The 23,409-nt window shown below is 34.4% G+C and overlaps 1 protein-coding gene across 2 annotated transcripts in view; it reads left to right on the top strand.

Moving 5' to 3' along the window:
• Nucleotides 1-2,434: 2,434 nt before the first annotated feature.
• Nucleotides 2,435-23,409, top strand: part of LOC120145086 (homeobox-leucine zipper protein HDG5-like) — an 89,158-nt gene continuing 68,183 nt past the window's right edge. The window contains exons 1-12 of one of the 2 annotated variants that reach the window (XM_039158995.1): nucleotides 2,435-2,581; nucleotides 2,662-2,831; nucleotides 2,927-3,044; nucleotides 3,391-3,573; nucleotides 3,646-4,089; nucleotides 4,189-4,287; nucleotides 4,368-4,586; nucleotides 4,670-4,838; nucleotides 4,919-5,187; nucleotides 5,263-5,358; nucleotides 5,427-5,909; nucleotides 5,940-6,059. In XM_039158995.1, the coding sequence (XP_039014926.1) occupies nucleotides 2,450-2,581; nucleotides 2,662-2,831; nucleotides 2,927-3,044; nucleotides 3,391-3,573; nucleotides 3,646-4,089; nucleotides 4,189-4,287; nucleotides 4,368-4,586; nucleotides 4,670-4,838; nucleotides 4,919-5,187; nucleotides 5,263-5,358; nucleotides 5,427-5,873 (2,346 nt within the window). In that variant the 5' untranslated portion in view covers nucleotides 2,435-2,449 and the 3' untranslated portion in view covers nucleotides 5,874-5,909; nucleotides 5,940-6,059. Of the gene's footprint in view, nucleotides 2,582-2,661; nucleotides 2,832-2,926; nucleotides 3,045-3,390; nucleotides 3,574-3,645; nucleotides 4,090-4,188; nucleotides 4,288-4,367; nucleotides 4,587-4,669; nucleotides 4,839-4,918; nucleotides 5,188-5,262; nucleotides 5,359-5,426; nucleotides 5,910-5,939; nucleotides 6,060-23,409 lie in introns of those variants that run through there. The other variant, XM_039158990.1, reaches the window with a different exon arrangement.

Genomic DNA, 23,409 nt, shown 5'->3' with positions numbered 1-23,409 from the left:
ATTTTTTTTAGGTCTCGACTTCAAGCAATTGTATCTGTAGAGTTTGTGACTTTGTGTGCGTTACCAATATCTAAGATTCTGAACACATATTACATTATAAATACCCTCATACTATTCAAAGATAATATATGCTCATAATTTTCTTAATTAATTAATAAGGTACACACTTTACATGGACACAATTACTTAAATATAGTACTTCATCTCTTTTAATTTTTAAGGTGATTTGATAAATTCTTTATTAAAATTTATACATTTTAAGGCATAAATATTAACCTTTAAAAAGTTTATGGAATACACCAACAATCAATTGGTTTAGTGGGATGAGACATTATATTCTTTAAGCAATGTTAGATGTTCGAACCTTAGTGTTTAGGAATGGAGAAAACTAAGCTGAGAGATTCGTCTTTGACTCTATAGTACCAAATCTTGATTAGTATATCAATATATTGAATTCATGTAATTAATTAAAAAAATATGGAATACAAAATCTTCAATTATAAATGTTTATATCATAATTCAAAAGAAATATACTATCCAAAATTGAGGGGACCCACAATCAGTATTAAAAGGCTTTGATGGGTTTGACAACTTTTGACATTTCCCTCTGTAAAAAATGTGAACAAACAAAAATAACGCACCCGAAAAGAGCGCGTGAAAGTTAACAAGGAATCAAAATAAAATGAACTTTAACTTCACGCTGTCGTTATGCGCGTGAATTAAGGAAGAAATTAATTAAAAACGTTTGACTTCACTCCTCTCCCTTTTTACTTTTTCCTTAATTCACATTTGATCCCAAAATTATAACTATTTTCCACTTTGACAATTAAACTTGTACTTTTGCTTCATTTTCATACTAAACTACAGTCTACCCAAAAATTCTGTCAATAACAGCGAGACATGACATGTTTTTATGGCAAAACTTTCAAGATAATGTTCTGGAAAAAATTAATTCACGAGATAAAGCACTCCCAAGATTAATTGCTCAAATAAGGTGAAATCCACAGTGTTGGTCGTAGGTCGCCATGCCTTCCGGGCGACCTACTAGGTCGCCATGCCTTCTCGGCGAGCTACAAGAGATAGCATGTGTCATGCACGTCCCAACACGCTGGGCATCCGAGGCCATCCGACCGAGGCTATTCGAGAGCATCCGAACGAGCTATGCGAGGGCATCCGAGGGCAACCGAGCGAGCTATGTGAGGGAATCCGAGGGCAGCCGAGCGAGGGTAGGTCGCCCGGAGTGCATGGCGACCTACAAGGTCGCCCGGAGTGCATGGCGGCCTACAAGGTCGCCCGGAGGGCATGGCGACCTATGTGTTGGGACGTGCATGTGCCATGCAACACGTTCATTCTCTCTGTTTGAGCAAGGGTAGGTCGCCCAGAGTGCATGGCGACCTACAAGGTCGCCCGGAGTGCATGGCGACCTACAAGGTCGCCCGGAAGGCATGGCGACCTACGACCAACACTGTGGATTTCACTCTATTTGAGCAATTAATCTTGGGAGTGCATTAGCTCGTGAATTAATTTCTTTCAGAACATTATCTCGAAAGTTTTGCCTGTTTTTATTGAACAGCGATTATTTTATGAGTTAAAATAACATAAAAATGATAATTTAAATATTAAAATGGGATTAAAAAATTAGATATTAAACTGAAAAAACCAGCAAAATTCAAAGTTCAAATAGTAAACAAAACCTTTTGATATTGGGAAACGTATGGAAAGGAGATCAATTCAATCCCTTTTATTACCAAAACGGACAAGTAAAAAAAAAATACAATAAACGTAGTAACTGGCGTTGCCTGATTTCTATGAAACTGTAACTTTAGGTCAAAATATAAGATTAGTCCTTTAATTTGATAAAGTGTAAGCTTTTTTAAAACATTTATTTGAATTAAGGATTGCCATTGGAATTTCACCTAAAAGTTTATTACAAGAAGACATAGAGAGAGGGACATAGATGTGTGTGTCTATTTTAGGTATAGAAATCAAAGTAAAAAAGCAAAGGAAGAACTTGGAGAGTTGTCTTCTTTCTCTTCTTCCTCCTCCTCTTCTTCTCTGTGGAGGAAACACTGACAACATTGGCTGTGGTATTTACTCCTACATTAACTTCTTTAATTATTATTATCTTTATTATTCTCGGTTTCACTCAGTTTTTTACTTTATTTTCTGGTGCTTGGTTCATGGTGGATTTTCAGTCTACATGTCAAAATACCTTCGTTCAAAACCTTTTTTTTGGTAGAGTGGTTTAGAAGATGAAGTTATGGTCTTTCTTTCCTTTTTTTTTCTGGGAAAAGATCCCATCATTCATTTATCAAGTTTCACTACTTTAATCGCTTTGCATTTAATTTTAGAGTAAATTTCTCTTTGGTGAAGATGTTTTTGTCTTACACTATTTGATCGTTGCAGTGTCACCAAGAGATCCATTTTAGTTCAGTCCAAACGAAAAAAAATGTATGGAGATTATCAAGTCATTTCATCAATGGGAGGGAACGTGGTTTCTTCAGAAGCCTTGTTTACATCAACATTTCAAAACCCTAATTTCAACTTCTTGCCTTTCGAACCTTTACCTCTTATGATCCCTGTAAGTCATTCATCTTCCCTTGTTCTTGCTTAACTTGTACTACTATTTATTCATTTTACGTTATTTTCGAGGGGTTACAGAAAGAAGAAAATGGGTTATTTCTGAGAGGGAAAGAGGATATGGAAAGCGGGTCTGGTAGCGAACTACAAGCTGAAGACAAAACTGGGAATGAAGAAAATAGCAGTGATCAAGCCCTCAAGAAAAAACGTTACCATCGACATACTGCTCGCCAGATCCAAGAAATGGAAGCGTATTTGCACGTATCTTTAACTCTCTTTTTTTTCTACCTGTTCATAATTATAACATTGCCTTTGTTTATGGAGACCAATGCTTGGTTTTTTGCAGTGTTTTTAAGGAGTGTCCCCATCCTGATGACAAGCAAAGGATGAGACTCAGCCAAGAACTTGGCCTTAAGCCTCGGCAAGTCAAGTTTTGGTTCCAAAATCGCCGCACTCAGATGAAGGTGAAAATTAAACAACTTATTTACATCTCTCTCTCTCTCTCTCTCTCTCTGGTCTTTCTCTACGCATACTGAAAAATTAAACCCTAAAGTGAAAAAACTCAGCTCAAACCCTAAAGTAAAACGGAAGGATGGGATCATCTTGAATTTGGGGTCACTGCAACTACAGTCTGTATTCATAAATGTGGACTGGCATTAAACTCATTTACCTGCTCATGTGATCGCTAAAGGGTTCTTACAGTTAATGCAGATTATATAATTTATTATACTCATTAAGGCTGTTTAGGATGTAATTTATGTTTAATTTTGTATAATCTTTAATTGTTTGTTGGTTTAAATTAATTGTTAGGCTCAACAAGATCGATCTGAGAATGTGATACTTAGAGCTGAGAATGAGTCTCTCAAGAATGAGTTTTATCGCCTTCAAGCGGAACTATGCAAACTTGTTTGTCCAAATTGTGGTGATGCGCCTGTTCCCGGATGTGTTTCCTTCGATGAACTTCGTATGGAGAATGCACGACTTGCAGAAGAGGTTATTCATCACCATATTACTTTTATCTATTTATATATATTATCAGTAAGCATAATGTTGATATGTTAACAGTTGGAACGTGTCTGCGCCATTGCCTCACGATATATGGGGCGGCCAATCCAAACAATGGGTGCATTAATGCCACCTTCATTAGATTTGGACATGAACATTTATCCAAGGCAATTCCCTGAGCCTATTGCTCCAATACTGTCAGAAGCAGCCTCCTTTCCCGATAATAACAGTCTATCTTTTATGGAGGAGGAGAAGACTATTGCCATGGAGCTTGCTACGTCTGCCGTGGATGAACTGGTGAAGATGTGCCGATCAAATGAACCACTATGGATCCGAAGCAACGAAAACGGCAAGGAATTACTTAACACCCAAGAGCATGCCAGGGTGTTCCATTGGCCATTAAATGTCATGCAGCGCTCATGTGAGTTCAGGACTGAGGCTAGCCGTGATAGTGCAGTTGTTATAATGAATAGCATCACCTTGGTAGATGCATTCCTTGATGCCGTACGCTTCCTTTCCTTGAATTTTCTCTTATAATTTCCCACGATTGCCTTTGTTAATGGCATAAATCTCGTTTTTTAAGTGGTTTCTTTACAATTGTAGAACAAATGGACCGAGCTCTTTCCCTCTATAGTTGCTAGAGCCAAAAGTATTCAAGTTATATCACCAGGTGTTTCAGGGACTAATGGTTGCCTCCAGCTGGTATACACTCGAATTTCATTCAATGTCTACACTATATTCATTAAACTTATAATCGTCCATCTTATAAGTTGTTTGAGCAGATGTATGCAGAATTGCAAGTACTGTCTCCATTGGTGCCCACTCGAGAGGCATATTTCCTTCGTTATTGCCAACAGCAAAATCTGGACGATGAAACGTATTGGGCAATTGTTGACTTCCCACTGGATGGCTTTCATAATAACTTACAGTCTTCATTTCCCTTATACAAGAGAAGGCCATCTGGCTGTTTAATTCATGACATGCCTAACGGGTACTCAAGGGTGCGTGAAAAATATCTTTCTCTTGTGTACATAAAGGTTTCCAATTGAAGTTGCGCATGACTTGATATTAGACATAATTGCAGGTTACTTGGGTTGAACATGCAGAGATAGAGGATAAACCTATCCATCAGATACTTAGCCATTTCGTTCAGAGTGGGATGGCTTTTGGAGCAAATCGTTGGTTAGCTGTTCTAGAGAGACAATGTGAAAGGATTGCTAGCCTCCTAGCCAGAAATATCACTGACATAGGAGGTTCAAAAGAATCCACCTTTTATGATTTGGTTTCCATTATAATGAGCGTCACACATACCCATTGTTTCTTTCGCTTTCAGTGATACCTTCCCTTGAAGCAAGGAAGAATCTGATGAGACTTGCTCAAAGGATGATAAGATCATTCTGTGTCGACGTCAGCTGTTCCAGTGATCAGTTATGGACAGCTATTCCAGATTCCGATGATGATACTGTCAGAATCACGACAAGGAAAGTCACTGAACCAGGGCAACCCAATGGTCTCATTCTTTGTGCTGTTTCCTCTACTTGGCTGCCATATCCTCACCACCAAATCTTTGACCTTTTGAGGGATGAACGCCTCAGAGCTCAGGTTCCATTTTGTTTCGTCTGTTTGCATTTTTTAGCTTCCTCTTGGATTGCAGCACTCTAATGTAATATTTTGCAGCTGGAGGTGCTTTCAGATGGGAATGCTATACAAGAAGTGGCTCACATTGCTAATGGCGCCCATCCTGGAAACTGCATTTCACTTCTTAGAATCAATGTAAGTTTCCTTCTCGGCTTGTTAAAAGTTGTATTTCTGCATATAACTTCTAATTACACTAAATGTAGGTTCCCGGCAAGTCCTCACAGCACGTAGAGCTGATGCTGCAAGAGAGCTGCACCGATAGATCCGGCAGCCTCGTTGTGTACTCAACTGTCGATGTCGATTCCGTTCAGGTTGCAATGAGCGGGAACGACACATCTTGCATCCCATTGCTTCCGTTAGGCTTTTTCATAACCCCAATGGAACGTATCAAAGATGATGGCAACACAGAAGACGAAAATGGACATACGTCTGCAGGCAGTTTACTCACCGTTGGACTTCAAGTTCTTGCCAGCACAATTCCATTAGCAAAGATCAGTCTCTCGAGCATTGCCACCATCAATAACCATTTATGCAAAACCGTTCACCAAATCAGGGCGGCTCTGAGTAGTAGCGGTAGCACCCTTAGCTTCCCTGATAAAGGAAATGGTGCAGTCTCTTGCAGTGAGTCTGGTAATGCATCAGAAAAATAGGGTCTTGGTCCTTGGTGAATTACCCGTAACATCCTCATTTTTTTTTGGGATTGAAGATGGGATGATAAATTGGGGAAGTTATTGGTAATTTATTGAAAATCAAGTAGTGGAATTATCAGGGTAGTGCAGTTTTAGTAATTTTGTGGTTCAAAAATGTATTATTTTTTGTGGATATATGATGGGAGACTTTAAGGGCGATAGTGGAGGAAGTCAAGAGCGCACCGGTTGTGATCTTTGCTTACTGGTTCGGGTATCGACTTCTGGGTTTTTGCCCTTTGTTTTTCATTAATTTGAATGCTACTTTTAGTCTTTAATTTTTTTTGTATTCCTAGTTTCAAGGTTTGATCTTGACTAATTCGAATCGATCCGCGTCGCATACTTATATTGGTGGGTGAATCTCCTAATAGGGACTTTCTGCATACACAAGGACTTGAACTCAAGACCTTATGCGATATCAAGTTGCTTACTACTTGAACCAACCCCTATAGGTAGACTTTAATTAATTCAATTATATGATTGCCTCTAATTAATTATTAGGATAAACAACACATTTACCTAAATGATTAATTTTGTTCCATTTTGGTACCTAAACTTTATTGTTTTTCAAAACTATACGATTGCAAGAAAACATCAGTAACCAATTCATCTTTGAGAGGAAATCCCAGCTTTTCCAACGCTTGGATGTAGCCCATCATCTTGATGACATTAGCTCCTACAGGAGTTCCATCTGCCATTTTGCATTGAAATGGAGCTTTAGAGGTCTCATATCTCTCTTGACTTGCTTGCCCTTCATATATTTCTTTGAGATTTTGAATCATCTCATATGAAACCATGTCCTCATGTTGCTTCTGAAGCTCAGGAGTCATGGTGACACGCATTAGACATCCAACATCTAACATAGCATCCATATGTTTCTTGAATTTGTCTTTGTCAGCTCTTGAAGTAGTAGTTGTCGGTTCATCAGGAACAAGTTCCTCAATGACATATTCCTTCCGTTCCTGTTTGAGAAAAATTCTCAAATTATGAAACCAGTCAAGGAAGTTTATGCCATTAAGTTTATCCTTCTCAAGGAGTGATCGCAGTGATAAAGTGTTGTTTGCCATTAAATCTACAACAATGGAAATATTAAAGTAAGTACCAAATTAAAATTTATAAATAGGACTTTATTTACAAATTACTCCCACTATTTTATTCAAAATTAAAAACCCTCTCTGTTTTAATTTCGAAAAATTCAACGAAAAATTTTCTAGTGGGTGAGGATCCATAATACATCAATTTCCTAAACCAGCTTTGACTTTTCTTTTAGGATAATGATTATTTAGGTAAGTAACACTTTACTAGTTACATCTCATGTAACTCCTCATTTTGATGAACAACTTTTGTTCAAGTCATCTCATGACTTATCCAAATATTTAACCTCTAGGTTTCTAATCCTATTAGAATAACCTAACTAAGTTATTACCAAAATTTCAACCGGTGAATATCACTTGCTTATTTTTCGCGTTTAACCAATATAGATTTATGTGCCAATGCTTTGACAAAGCCCACACAATATCGATCGAAGCCTTAACGAGGGTAAATATTGGACGGTTAAGTTAACTTAGATTATAAATAGGGATTTGCGTAATTATCTCATCATTGTTCATTTTAATATTAGGCCCTTATTGATCTCATCAATATTCATTCTTATTTTATCATTTGATGCATTACAGACATAACAAATATAACAATAAATAAGATGCAATGGTTATATCCCAAAACAATGACTAAGGTGGCCCATCCCAAGCCAATAGGAGAACCAAGAACCCTAAAGCCTAAGACTGCTCTCTAGGTATCTTCTCGTCATTCTTCTTCTCTTTGAGAATCTTCATGGGTTTACAATTTTAAAAGAAACTCGTTTTACATACGAGGGAGTAAGATGAGAAGAGAAATACAACAGAGATATAGAAAGGCACTGCTCACAGACCGTATTTCAAATTAAGCCATTATAAAGTGAACAAGGGCTATAACCATGCATGTCAAACACCGTGCAAAACAAACATATCATATATATATATATATATATATATACACACACACACGTTCTTACGCCTTTGTTAAAAAAATTAATATGGGCCTTCAATTTGTACTGCTGATGAGGGGTTAAGAGGCGGAGCCCCTAGCGCACATCGGTCGTCGCGGTATGACTGGTGGGATTTTTTTTTGAAAAATAATACTTACGTTTTTATAGAAAAACCTCACGATTTGATAACATTTATCAACATAATCGTGCTTTTGGGATTTTCAATCCCGAAGGTTTTCTGCATCGGAACAACCTTTGTTCCACTGCCAAACACGATATGCTATCGCACTCCCACGGATCATCATGTCAACGATTGACATATGAATTTCGTAAAATCCTTGCAACAACAAATCGATTGAAAAAGATATTAACAAATTAACATATTAATCGTTGCGATTATCGATTCGAACAATGATATCAACATATTTACCGAAATGTTGACGTGACTTCTTTTCAATGATGATGTGACATTATTTTATGATGACATATTAATATCACTGTTATGTTTTTAATGGTGATATATCAATTTAAATCTAAACTAAACGTTAGATATAATTTTGAAACAAAATAAAGTTTATATACTAAAACGGAAAAAAATAAGATACTAAATAAAATTTCAATGATGATGTGACATTATTTTATGGCGATATGTCAACATCGATATTAAGTTCTTAACGTGGAATATCAATTTAAATCTAAAATAAATGTTATATATAATTTTGAAACAAAATAAAGTTTGGATATTAAAACAGAATATGTAGTTTACCCTAATTATTATTACTACAAATTTGGTGTTATATTATAAGTACTTTTGCGTAATTAACTCTATCTTCAAACAATAATGTGGAATCTTCCTTCTTCACCGCTAAAGTAAATGTTGTGCTTCAAACATTTAATTGCTAAATTAAATGTTGTATATATGTATTTTTTTTTACCATTTGAATCCTCAATACTTATTAAAATTTTAAATTAGCTATCCGTATAAAAATAAAAATCAAATATTCAATTCAAGTTAATTAAAGGCTTAAACTAAAAAGATCCTTAAATTATACCTTTTTTTCTTTAAGTCTCTAAACTATTTTTCGGTCACAATAATTCTTTAAAGTATAAAATGTAACCACTTTAAGTACTTAAACTATTTTTTGGACAAATTAAATCCCTAAACTATGTTGTTTTTCACATTAAGCCCTTAAACTATTTTTTTGGGTCAAAATAAATACCTAATTTTGTGTGACATGTAATATCTTATTGGTCCAAAGAAGGTTTTCTAATTAGAAAAATAATATGACTTAAATTGGTTACATATAATAGTTTAAGAATTTGTTTTGACAAAAAACAGTTTAGGAGCTGAGAGAAAAAAGGAATATAATTTGGAAGAACCTTTTAGTTTAAGCCTTAATTATATATCTATAACAGTTAGGGGGTGATTGGATCATGAAATTCAAGATTCCTGGTGGGAATTTTTTTTCCAGATTCAAATTCCCATGTTTGGATGGGAAATATTCCCAATAGGGAGTAATGATATATTCCCAACAGTAAAAAATTCTCTCTTTTTACCGGGAATGTTAATCCCTTGCTTTTCTTAGGTATTCTTTTATTCCTTGTTTTAAGGGCAAAAATACCCTTTTTCCCATTTGCCTCTGCTTCTTCTCCCAAGCGTTATTTGTTCTTGAACTCCACGACACAGATTGAACTCCATGGTATGGGATTTGACTTTTATCTGTTTGAACTCCACGGCACAGATTGAACTCCAGTTTTGATTTCTCTAAAACAATCTTTTTTTAAAGAACACTCTATTATATATGTGGTGTTTCTTCTCCATTTCCAGATCCGATTTTATTTTTGTACCGACACGAGAAGTTTCTAGTCCTTCAAGTCAAAGCCTTTTTCGTTTCCTTCGTTGAAGTTTCTCGGAAACTCAATCGTTCCTGGAATTCCCTAAAGTGTCCTCTGTTTGTTAGTTTGGGATCATTCGGATTCTGGGTAAGTCTCCATCAAAGCTCTCTCAATTTGATTTTCAAGTGTTGAAAATGGGTTTGCTTCGAAATGCAAGTTGTTACACTATTTCAGATTATATTTGCACTTTTGATCCTGCATTTTACTTCTCATAGCATGCATTTTATCATCTTGGTCAAATCTCTTAAATTAGCATTGGGTTTTTAATACAATGATTTTTGCTTGTTTGATCAAATTGTGGTACTAATTTAGTCTTTGAAGCTTGATAAACCTTGCTTATGTTCTTATGGTGCATAAAGAGTTGAAGGAGGTATAATGATGCTCACTGAGTCAAAATTTTTGTAACCTGGTAAACACTCAGAATGATGAGATGAACTAGTTGTTTCAGTCACAATCAGACAAAGCATAAACTGGAAAAGGCATAATTTATGATAAAATAAAATATTTAGACTTGAAACCTCCATATGATTACCAAGTCCTGAAGCTCCCTAAAGATATACTTCTCCTTTAGCTAAAGTTAAGCATCAAAGGTCTCAAATAAAACCTGCAATTGCACCTGCTCCAACTCCAGCCTCGTGTCCCTAACCTGAACAAGTAGTTTTCCATACCTACCCTTATTTAAGGCCTTCAAAATAGGTTTCAAGTCTTTTGAGCTTCAAAAATAAAACCTTTCAAGGATTTGACTAAGCAAGAGGGGCACACCAACAATTAAAATCCACATCAAGAAAATCAGGATCCTTTGCACAAAAGTTGAAGAAACGAAAAGGCTTGGGGGCTAAACCAATAACAACATCAAGAGAAACAAAGCCTGGACAATGATTCGAGACAGAAAGAGCCAAGAAGGAAACCACATCCCGAGGAAAAAAACCGTTCACAAAGGAGAAACAATAACTTGATCGAGCTTTCTAACAAGGAAAGAATCATCCTAATGATATAACCAAGTAAAGACGGGCCCTAAGAAAGTGTAATAAAAAAAACCCTGTACCCCTAAACAAGAATTGAACTCCTCCACATCCTTCATAAGGGCACTACAAACATGTTCAAAACTCTTAGAAGGATGAGCCACAATATTAAGATCACCCCAAAAGAAATCCTAGGTGATCACCAAAAGAGCTCTTGAGCTCAATTAGTGGTGTACTCTTCTCTACCTGTCGATAGTTAATGTTGATTGACCTGATCAAAAACTTCGGATTATCTATATGATTAGTTTTAATGATTTGATATTTTATTTTGTGCTCCTATTTTTTCGTGTTATTGTTTAAAGTGATGATGTCCATGGCTCATGCATTTTTACTATGATCAATTGATCTCGTGAGTACGATGCTTGTTTTGAAATTTTTGTCTATGGTGATGTACACTTATTTCATTTGGGGCGGGTTATAGCTGCTATAAATGGCAGTTTGGATTTTGGTCCGAGGCTTATTCCAAAAATTTCAGTTCATTAACTACGCGTTTTATTCTCCATACTGGTAACTAAACATGACTAGAATATGAAGCATAGCTCTTGTATGCATAGAGGTATATGGAGGGTTTATATGGCCTAATAATGCATACTTTACATGTAGTTCATTTACGTGGTTTGTTTGAATGTGGTGATTGCCTATTTATTTTTTCTGGCCTCCAGACTATTTATTGCTTTTTCTTTTCGTTGTTATTGCTTCTAAATATAATTTCTATCTTTTGGTAACATTCTATGAGCTTAAATTTTCTTGCCCCTTTGTTGACTTTGATTATGTTGCTTTGGACTAGCATAATAAGAGAATTGGTCTTCAAACATTTTAGTAGTAATGAATTGAATTCTTTGACCGAAAAGGTGGAATGAAATCTATATGTTCATCATCTTTATTACTGCAATGCTTTATTTTAGGAAAAGTGCAGAACCATGTTTAAGCTTTATTCTGGAGTTCTGTCCAGGTTTTTAGAATAGAACACCCCTTTTCATCCATTCAATTGTCATAGCACCTGTCCTGACATATTGTATGGGCTTAGATTAGATAAGATGCATTTAACAAAATTTGACAATCCGTTTCTCTCTCTAGAATACCGTTCCTCCAGTAAATTTTTGGACTTCCATAATAAATTAGTTATTTATATTACTATGGGTGCTGTTGTGCTCATAGATCTTCACGTGTTAAAACTTTTTGAGTGTATGTTATAATTCCTCAGCAACTCCTTTTTATCTGGCCTTTGAAATATATATAGTTTAAAGCCTAATACATGTTTACTTGTCATATCTATGTCTTTGTATTTTTATAATAAACTTTATTTGAATGCTTCGTTGCATGCTATCACCCCAAAAGAAATCCTAGGTGATCACCAAAAGAGCTCTTGAGCTCAATAAGATGGTCCCAAAGCAACTTCTTATCCCTCCCTAGATTAAAACAATAGATAACAAAAATATAGAAGCTATTAAAGCCAAATTTAACACTGTTGAAAACATTTTGATATTTCGATATAACAAACTAAGTTTAAATGAATTTTAAGATTTTACAAATGATTTTCTAAAGTATATTCGATTCAATTAATCAAATATCAAATTATTACTCCAAGTCTTTCAAGATCATTTCAAACCTTACTAAATGTGTAAAATTGTGTTTTATACTTAAACTATTTTTGAAACAATTTTCACAAAGTATTTTGAACCAAAATCAAGCCTAAAATCAAATTTTAAAAGTGATGCACCGATGCACCAATCCATGCATCGATGCACCATGGAATTAATTGAACATCGAATGCATTTTATGTATCGATGCACATACCATGCATCGATGCACTTAGTGCATTTGATGCATCGATGCACAAGACCATGCATCGATGCATTCAGGCTATTTCAAAACATCGAATGCATTTTATGCATCGATGCACTCTTAGTGCACCAATCACTGAGAGTCCAACGGTTAAAATATTTGAATTTTACACTTGATGCACCGATGCACCTAGGGTATGCATTGATGCATGAGACGCTCCCAACCACTAATATTAATTGTTTTCACACTTAAACGACTCTATTGACTCCACTAATCATCCCCAACGTTCAGAATCAATTGAAGGTGTATTTAAACAAGCTTAGAAGCAATTGCTCAAGAACAAGAAACAACAAGCAACTAGAATCAAGAGAGAATCAAAGAGAAAGCATCAAACCTCAAGTTTGAGCATTTCAAGCCTATTTTTCATTCAATATTCATTTTGCTTTCAAGAACACTACTTGTACTCAATTGTATTCATTTTTGAGTGTTATTTTCTTTGTTCTAGAATTGTGCAATCAATCTACCTTGTGAGGATTTCCTTGTAAGTTTGCAAATTTGTAATCTTCTCTTTGAGAAAGAGTGTTCTCAAGAATTGGGGTATATTCTTGAGGGTGTTGTAAGGTTATCTCTTTGGCCTCAAAAGAAAGAACAAATTAATGAATTTGTTGGAAAATCCTTAGTTTGGATAGCTAAGGTAGTGGACGTAGACTTTGGTTGAGAAAGTCGAACCACTCTAAATCGATGTACAAATCTTTTCAATTTTCTACAAAAGCTTCCACCATATTTTTATTTGCCAATTCACCCCCTCTTGGCCAATTCTGTCGATCAATTAACTCAACAATTGGTATCAGAGCCTAACTCATTTGAAGGTTTAATCACCTCTTGATTCGATTCGGGAAGAGTTACATCAATAATCAAAGTCATCAATGGCCTCCACTTTAAACGTCGACTCTGGTCTCGATTCGATGTCCGTCAACAAGCATCATTTCTTCAATGGGGCTAACTATGCCTATTGGAAGAATATGATGATGTATTTCATTCAAGCTAGTGACATGGGAGCATGGAATGTTGTAGAAGACGAATATATCAAGCATCTCACTCATCCAAGATTGTGGAGTGAAGGAGAGATAAGAATATTTTAGCTCAACTCCAAAGCCATCCATATCATATTTTGTGCTCTTGGACCAGATGAATATGGAAGAGTTTCATCTTGTACAACCGCCAAAGAAATATGGGATAAACTACAAGTCACTCATGAAGGCACCGACGAGGTAAAAGAATCTAAAATTAGTCTTCTAATACATAGCTATGAAAATTTCAAGATGAAACCAAATGAAGATATCAAAGCTATGACGAATAGATTCTCAATGATTGTCAATGGTCTCAAATCATATGGAGAGATCATACCAAACGAAAAGCTTGTGAGGAAGTTAGTTTACTCACTTCCAAAATCATGGCAATCCAAGAAGACTGCAATCATCGAGGCTAAGAACCTAAAGTCCTTAACACTTGAAGAGCTAATCGGTTCCCTCCTCACTCATGAAATGATGCTTGAAGATGAGGTGGACCTCGATAAGATTGACGAGATACCAAAGGAGAAGAAGAAAAACATTGGAGTTGCTCTCAAATCCACAAAAGATGAGAGTGATTCGGATGAAGATGACGATGACGAGGAAATGTCATTGTTTTCCAAACAGTTCAGAAAAATGATGAGACCTTACTGAGGAAGAAAATTCAAACAAAATGAAGGCCTAAAAAATGAACCAAAAGAGAAGGACCCTGTCATTTGCTATGAATGCAAAAAGTCGGGGCATGTTAAATTTGATTGCCCACAATTGAAAAGAAATGGTCAATCAAAAATTAAACACAAGGCTTATGTGGCTACATGGAGTGATGAAGAGGGTTCTGATGAAGAGGAACAAGAAGTAGCAAACTTGTGCTTGATGGCATTCGGGGAAGATTCTAAGGTAACCTCTAACTCTTCTGAATTTGATGATTTATCTTATGATGAGCTATTAGAGGAATATAATGGGTTGGCTTCGGATTATGAGAAATTGTTTTTAAAATATAAAAATGATGTTTCAAAATTGAAAAATGAAAATAAACACATATCCAAAACCAACAACGATCTTGAAAGTAAAATCAAAGATTTGCAAATCAAACTAGAAGAGTTTAAAAAGAAAAATTTGGATTTGCAAAATTTACTTTCAAAGGTCAATGATGATCATCAAAAGAAAATTGATGATCTTAAAACTTCTTTTGATAAAGTTGGAACAAAACGTTTTGAAAATGGAGAAAATTCAAAATCCAACTTTGTTAGAAAAAGTTTTAAAAACTACAATCATAGAGGTCCCCGAAGAACCTCTAATGGAAAAATCGTTAGAAGTATATAGGTTCCTAAAGGACTCATTACTACTAAAGATAAAGATATCCTACACAAATGGATACCTAAGGGGACTAGGATTCTGGAAACTAATGAATATGGACCCAAAAGAATTTGGGTACCAAAAATTAGAAATTAATCTATGTTTGTAGGAAAAGGAGCATTACTACAAGGCACGAGAAACAAATTCAAATTCATGGTACCTTGATAGTTGATGCCCGGGACACATGACTGGGGACAAAAGTCGGTTTATTGAGCTTAACGCCAAAAATGGAGGAGAAGTTATAAGCACTATAGGTAATACCTCTTCCATACAAATTAAGAATGATTTATATGTGAATGGATTAAAGCATAATCTTTTGAGTATTAGTCAATTATGTGATAAAGGATTCAATGTCATGTTTGAAACTAATGGTTGTAAAGTTATTGATATTGCATCTAATCGAATTATGCTTGTTGGTCATATATATATATATATATATAAAAAAGAATTTAAAATTCTTACAAGTTTTGTATAATAATTTACTTTTTAAATTAAAATAATATAGGGTGTTACTACTTATATGATGCCAGATACACGAATGGAGAGGGATTTCTTGCACCATATAGAAGCCAAAGATACCACTTGAATGATTGGAGAGAAGGACACCTACCTACCACCCCTCAAGAATATTTCAACATGAAACATTCTCAAGCTAGGAATTGCATTGAGAGATGCTTTGGCATATTGAAAGCGAGATGGGCAATTTTAAGGGAAAAATCATTTTATCCAGTGAAAACACAATGTAGACTCATTTTTGCTTGTTGTCTTCCTGAGATGCCAATCGATCCTAATGAATCTGACTATACTGAAGATAATAGGCATGCTGAAGAGATTAATGAAGTAGAAATGATCAGACATTGTGAGCCAAGCAGTGCTTGGACTGAGTGGAGAGACAAATTAGCAGAAGATATGTTTACTAGTTGGTTGGTGTCACGTACTTTAGGATAGATGTTATTTTATGTTATGTATGACTTTCACCTTATATTTTATCTAATGTTAGTGGTCATTACTTTCATGTATTTGACATCTTTATATTTTATGGCATAAACTTTATTAAAATTTATGTATTTCTCTTCTATAAAATTCAAATTTTATTGTTATGGCCATTCATTACTTATGTCATTCACTACATTTGATTTATATTATGTTACTATTTTAAATTTCATTTATGATTAGTATTGACAATGATGACATGTTTTATGTTATGTTATACATTTTTTATATACATCTTCTTAGATTGTTTCGAAGAGCAATATGTCAACATCAAATATGGAATCTCAAAGGGGGAAAACCGACAGCTAGAAAGGTTAAGTCTTTAGTAACTAAAAGGACATGGACTAAAGAGGAGGATGTTGCACTTGTTGAATGTTTACACATTTTGGCTGAAGACCCAAATTGGAAAGCTGATAATGGAACATTTAGATTAGGTTATCTATCTAACCTTGAAAAGATGTTAGAAATCAAGCTTCCAACATCATAAATTAGGGCTTATCCACATATTGAATCTAGAGTGAAGCTACTCAAAAGACAATACAATGCTTTATCTGAAATGCTGAATATTGGAAGTGGATTCGGTTAGAATGAAAAAGAAAAATGTTTAACTGCAACAAAGGATGTGTTTGATGATTGGGTTAGAGTAAGTATTTTAATTGAATTTATCTTCTTTCTATACTCTTTGTTATCTACTTAGCTTTGTAAGATTTATTAAATTTGCGATTTTATTAAATTGTAGAGTCATCCAACTGCTGCTGGATTGAGAAACAAGTCATTTTCATTCTTTGATGACTTTGTTCATATATTTGGAAAATAAAGAGCTACAGGAACAGTAGTGGAGACAGCAGCTGATGCAGTGGAACATATTGATGTTGAAGACAATGCATTTATAGATGCATTACTTGAAGAAGAGGGAGTAAGAGATTCTGAATCAAGAGAGGATGTTGGTGCTTCAACTTGCCAAACATCAGATGCTACTGGCTCTACCCTTACAATAAAAAAAGTAGCTAGCAATAAAAGGTCTCGAAGTGATGATGGGTTAACCGAGCTTGTACAGGAGATAAGTAAGTTCGGTGCTGCATACCGAGAAAATGCCAAAGAAATTAAGGATATTACTTCTTTATTGAAAAAAGAGGCAAAAGGAAATGATCGAAGAATGTCGATTTTCACTGAAATCATGAAAATTAAAGGACTGTCCACTGATGAAATGATTACTGAAGGAGAGTATATTAGCAAAGATGCGTACAAGGTAGATTTCTTCTTTTCTTTGCCAAAAGAATTCAAGCAAGATTATGTGATTAAGAAATTGGTTGAATGCCTTCAATTTAGACCATCATTTTGACTGTCATCCTTCTACAATTATGTCGATCTCTTTTTGATTGTGACTTTAGAATATGGTCCCAACTTTTTTGTGTAGCTTAGCCAAGTATATATCAATCTTTTGACTTGAAGAATTTTGTGTGTATATAATATAGCCAACATATATGATTACGCTAAGAATGTCATGGCTATTATCTTTTTTAAGTCTGAACATTGTACAATCTTTTGATGGTTAATGTTATACTTCTTTTTGTTATGTAGTATATGAGTTGCAAGTAATGTGCTAGTTTTCGAATATGTTAATTACTTAGTTGGAATCTTCTTTTCGAATCGTCTTGTTGGAATCTTCTTCTTTGAAGTAGGGGAAATGGAATACTTAGTTGGAATCTTCTTTTCGAATTGTCTTGTTGGAATCTTCTTCTTTGAAGTAGGGGAAATGGAAATGTGCTATTGTTTGATGGCTGAACCATTTTGATATTTCATCTCCAGGTAGAACACCATCAAAACTTTTTTTTAAAAATGCAACTCGCTGCAAAATAGTTCCAACCTTAGCAGTGTTAATGCAACGCGCTGCAAAATATGGGATTTCAGCATTGTTAATGCATTGATATTCTCAACCTTAGCAGTGAAGACCATTAAACCGTTCCACTGAATTGCAAAGCTTTGATGGAGTTGAAAATAGTTCGAGAGAAGCATCATGACTAGGAAAATATTTAAGCTCCCTGCAATTTGACAATCATGACTAGGAAAATATTTAAGACTATTGTTTAAGCATTGCAAAAAAATAATGGATTTTAAAGCACAATGAGAAGACAACAATATTTTATTAAAATATTAACAAAGATAATGATGAATGACGGTGAAATATAAAATTATAGATAATATGATTTTTAGTGTTATATTTTCTTACTTATTTGAATTATGTTTTTGTAATATAAATTAATGAGATAAATAATAATGATAAAGTATGCATAATTAAATATAAATGTAAAAGATAAATAAATAAATTATTGTATATAGAAGATATAATAAATATTATATCTTAGATAACAAAAATAATTTACATCTTTTTATTATTATGAATATCTATGAAGAATTTTCACAATGTAAACATTTAGTTAAATGTTGATGTAAAATTTTAATATATTTTTACATAAATTATGTAAAATTTAATATTAATTAAAATTAAAATAATACATGATATATTTAAATACTCAAGTAATATATTATTAACAAATAGAATTTTTATATAAATAATTTTTATTTAAATATTTAGAATTTCACTTGCTAAAAAAAATATAGAATAAGGACAATTTGGTAAAATATACATTTCAGTAATCTTTTATTCCTCCAACCAAACACTGTAATCTTACATTCCTGCCAAACCAACCAAACACAGTAATGTAACATTCACAGTAATCCTATTCCCTGGTAATCTTTTATTCCCATTGGTAATCTTATATTCCGTGAACCAAACGCACCCTTAGTAAGTTTTAAAGGTAAACTAAAAGTTCAAAAATCTGATAATGGTTTGGATACATAATCTAAATAGCATATCGTTAAAAGTTTACTTAATATTTAATTAAATAGTCATTTTTATATATTTTTTGAAATTTTTTGATGTATTTTTTTTGTCCTTCTAGTTTTCAAGGATTTATCTTGACTAATTCAGACCTATCCATGTCGCACAATGGCTGTGGTGGGTGAGCCTCACAGCGAAAATTTTCTGCAAACAAAAAAATTTGAACTCAAGACCTACATACTTGGGTCGCACACCTGGTTATGGCGAGTGAGTCTCCCAATGAGTATTTTGGCCCATTGTTTTTTTTTGTCCTTTCAGTTCCCAAGGCTTTGTCTTGACTAATTCGAATAGACCCGAGTCGCACACCTGACTGTGGTGAGTAAGTTTTCCAACGAAGAATTTCTACATATACATTTGACTAAATAGTCACTTTAACATTTATTTTTTTAAGTAATTTGACCCTCAATTTTTTATTTTAGAGAGAAATACCTATTTTTTTAATGTTAATAATTTTTCGACTAATAATTTTCATTCATGTAGAAGTCTTTTCTCTTCAAAATAAAATGTTGGATGCCAAAATACTTTTAAAAAAATTAAATATTAAAGTGACTATTTGAGTATTAAGTTTAATAGTTCCAAGTAATTGTAATATAATAATATTTAATTTTTTTTAATGATTGATAATGCTAGACGACTTCAACATACGGTTATGATCGTCTGACAACTTTTGACATTTCCATCTTGGAAACTTTCCTTCGACTTCTTTTCAAACCGAAGTAAAAGAGTTGCAGACACAAACATAAGGCACGCGAAAAGAGAGCGTGAACGTACAAAAACAGAGTCAAAATCAAATGAGCTTTTTTAATTTCACCATTTTATGCACGCGCGCGTGTTGAAGGAAGAAATAAACTTCAAATGTTTGACTTTTTTATACTTTTTATATTTAATTAGGGAAACGTATGAAGAGTGGATCACAATCCCTTTATTACCAAAAAAGGGCACGTGGTTGAAACGAAACGACAATAAACGAGTGTGAGCATGGTTATCAGAACCGGATCGGTTAGCGAACCGATCATACTATCGGTTCACTGATTTAATCGGTTGAACCGGTCTGATCGGTCGGAATAACCGGACGACATCATAATTATTTAAAAAATTAAATAAAAATACCAAAAATACTTAATAAAAAATAATTTTTTATATCACAATTCATATTTAAAGCGAGTCATAATATATATAAGTTAAAAACCATAAAATCAAATGAAACAAAATGATTCAAATTAACTACAACATAATATTTAAGGTAAAATATATTAAATAATAAATATAATTATATAACTATAATTAAAAAATAAATTTGGGGCTAAAAAAATCATAACAAAATGATATTGTTTGGTTTAATTTTTTTTTAAAAACAATTTCACATGGCTAAGAAACATTGAATATCATCTCAACTAACTTCTATAAATAATAGATGTAATTTGGCATTCAAAATCATGAAGCATTTTGGTAAGCATTGAGTGAACTATTCTTTCACTTTAATCAAGCTCGAATTTTAGGCTTCAATCGAGCTTCTAAATTTTTTTTGAGTTCAAGCCTTTTCGAGTTCAAGTTTCAATATTATATTTCGAGTTCGAGTTAAACTTCATAATTTTTAGCTCATGAGTTTGAATCGAGTTGAACTTATTTTTAATTTTTTCATGTTCGAGTTGAGCTCAGCAATACTCGAGTTCGACTTGGCTCGTTTAACAAACGACGTCGTTTGGTTTAATTTAAAAAAAAACAAAATTGGCGGTTTTTTCCGGTTTTCAGCCGGTCCGGTTTGAACGGTTCAGCGGTTCTGGCCGGTTCACTAGTAGCGGTTCAACCGATCTAGATTGAACCGGACTAGGCAACGGTTCACGATTGAACCGGTTGAACCGGCCGGTCCGGTCCGGTTTTCAAAACAATGAGTGTGATTGTCGTAGTCTGATTTCTATGAAACCGCAGTTACAATCGTTGTAAAAGAAAATTGATTTATTTTTGGGTAAAAAATAAAAATAGTCCCGACTATACCATAATGTTTTATTGTGTCTCATGAATATTAAAGTTATAAAATCATTTTTTGACTGTAAGGTGTTGTTTTGTTAAATCTATCAACTATTCATATATTTTAAAAGTTACAAAATGTACATCAAACTATTCATATATTTTAAACTCATCCCTCTCCGTTAAAAAATTGATGGTCGACCGAGTTGAACGTTAACCTGATGAGCACTATTGATTCTTCAAAGCCCTGGATCGACATTATAATCTTTCAAGCATTGACTTGACGTTATAATGTAAATAGTGATTCAATCAATAAAATACAACTCAAATGGTTATAAGATCATATTTTATCATATCTCAATCAACATGTTAATGTCCAATTCAGACGACTGCCAATTTTTTAACGGAAAAGCACGAGTTTGGAACATATGATTAGTCCGATAACCATTTTATAACTTTTAATAGTCGAAACATTCAAAAAAATAATGCCCTATAGTTAGGGGATTCATTTTATAACTTTTAATAGTAGGAGACTCAATAAAGTGGTGCCCTATAGTTGGGGGATTCATTTTATAACTTTTATTAGTAGGAGACTCAATAAAGTGGTGCCCAATAATTGGAGGACTAAATAAAGTAGTACCTTATAGTCGGAGGATCATTTATGTACTTCAACCTTTTTTTTCATACCATAAATGGATTTATTTACAACTGCGTAGCTGTGACTGTGAGTGTGTATTTTAGGTATAGAAACCAAAGTAAAAAGCAAATAAAAGGAAAAAAAAAAAAAGAAAAAAAAAAGGGTTTTTGTTTTTTAATTCTACTGTTGCTGCGAATAAAATACCGACAACATTGGTTGCGTAAAAAAAAGCGGGTCTGGTAGTGAACGTGCTGAAGACAAGCCCGGAAATGAAGAAATTAGTACTGAGCAGCCCCTCAAGAGGAAACGTTACCATCGACACACTGCTCTCCAGATCCAAGAATTGGAATCGTATTCCCACTTATCTTCAACCTCTTCATAATCATATCTTTGCCTTTGTTTATAGAGAGCAATGTTTGGTTTTTTGCAGTGTTTTTAAGGATTGTCCCCATCCTGATGACAAGCAAAGGATGAGACTTAGCCAAGAACTTGGCCTTAAGACGAGCCAAGTCAAATTTTGGTTCCAAAATCGCCGCACTCAGATGAAGGTGAAATCAAAACAACTTACTTTCATCAATAAAACCCGAGTCCCAAGGCAAGGCGTTAATGGCTTTGCATGAAAACCAGCTCAAACCCTAAGGTCAAAACTGGTGAAAAAGAAGGATCTTCTTTGTTTTTGGGGTCACTACGAGTCTGCGACCACAGTCTGTATTCATAGATGTGGAGTACTGAGTTTAGCATTAAACTCATTTACCTGCTCATGTGCTTCCCATAGGGTTCGCACAGTTAATGCAAAATATGATACTACATACATATACACAAATTATGGCTCTTAACGGATATAGTTAATGTTTTGAATCTTGTTGGTTTAAATTGATTGCCAGGCACAACAAGATCGATCTGAGAATGCCATACTTAGAGCTGAGAATGAGTCTCTCAAGAATGACTTCTACCTTCTTCAAGCTGAACTCAGCAAACTTGTTTGTCCGAATTGTAACGGTCCACCTGTGCCTGGAGGGGTTTCCTTTGCAGAATTTCGTATAGAGAATGCACTACTTGGAGAAGAGGTTATACTTTTGAATTGAAAAAGTAACGAGATTAATTAATATTTAGTGTTATAATTTTGATATGTTAACAGTTGGAACTGTTTTGCGCCATTGCTTCACGATATATGGGGCGACCAATGCAAACAATGGTTGCATCGATGCCTCCTTCATTAGATTTGGACAATTAGACATGAACATTTATCTAAGGCAATTCCCTGAGCCTATGGCTCCTGTACTGACTGAAGCAGCTTCCTTTCCCGACAATGACAATATATTTTTAATGGAGGAGGAGAAAGCTACTGCAATGAAGCTTGCTATGTCTTCAATGGATGAACTGGTTAAGATGTTCCGATCAAATGAACCTCTTTGGATCCGAAACAAAGAAAATGGCAAGGAATTACTTAACCTCGAAGAGAATGCCAAGGTGTTCCATAACCATTGGCCATTAAATCTCAAGCAGCACTCAAGTGAGTTCAGGAGGACTGAAGCTAGTCGTAATAGTGCAGTTATAATGAATAGCATCACTTGGTACACGCATTCTTTATGCCGTAAGCTTCCTTTCCTTAATTTTCTCTTACAATTTCTCACGATATCCATAGTTAATGGCATACTCTCGTTTTTGAAATGGTTTCTTTACAATTGTAGAACAAATGGACCGAGCTCTTTCCCTCTATAGTTGCTGGAGCCAAAAGTATTCAAGTAATATCACCAGGTTTTTCAGGAACTAATGGTTGCCTCCAGCTGGTATACACTCACATTTCATGCAATGTCTACACTATATTCATTAAACTAATAGTCG

Source organism: Hibiscus syriacus, unplaced genomic scaffold (genome assembly GCF_006381635.1).
Source record: "Hibiscus syriacus cultivar Baekdansim isolate YM2019G1 unplaced genomic scaffold, ASM638163v2 tig00002338_pilon, whole genome shotgun sequence".
NCBI lineage: Eukaryota > Viridiplantae > Streptophyta > Magnoliopsida > Malvales > Malvaceae > Hibiscus > Hibiscus syriacus.
Note: the sequence above shows the minus strand (reverse complement) of the source record. Positions and strands in the feature narration are given on the sequence as shown.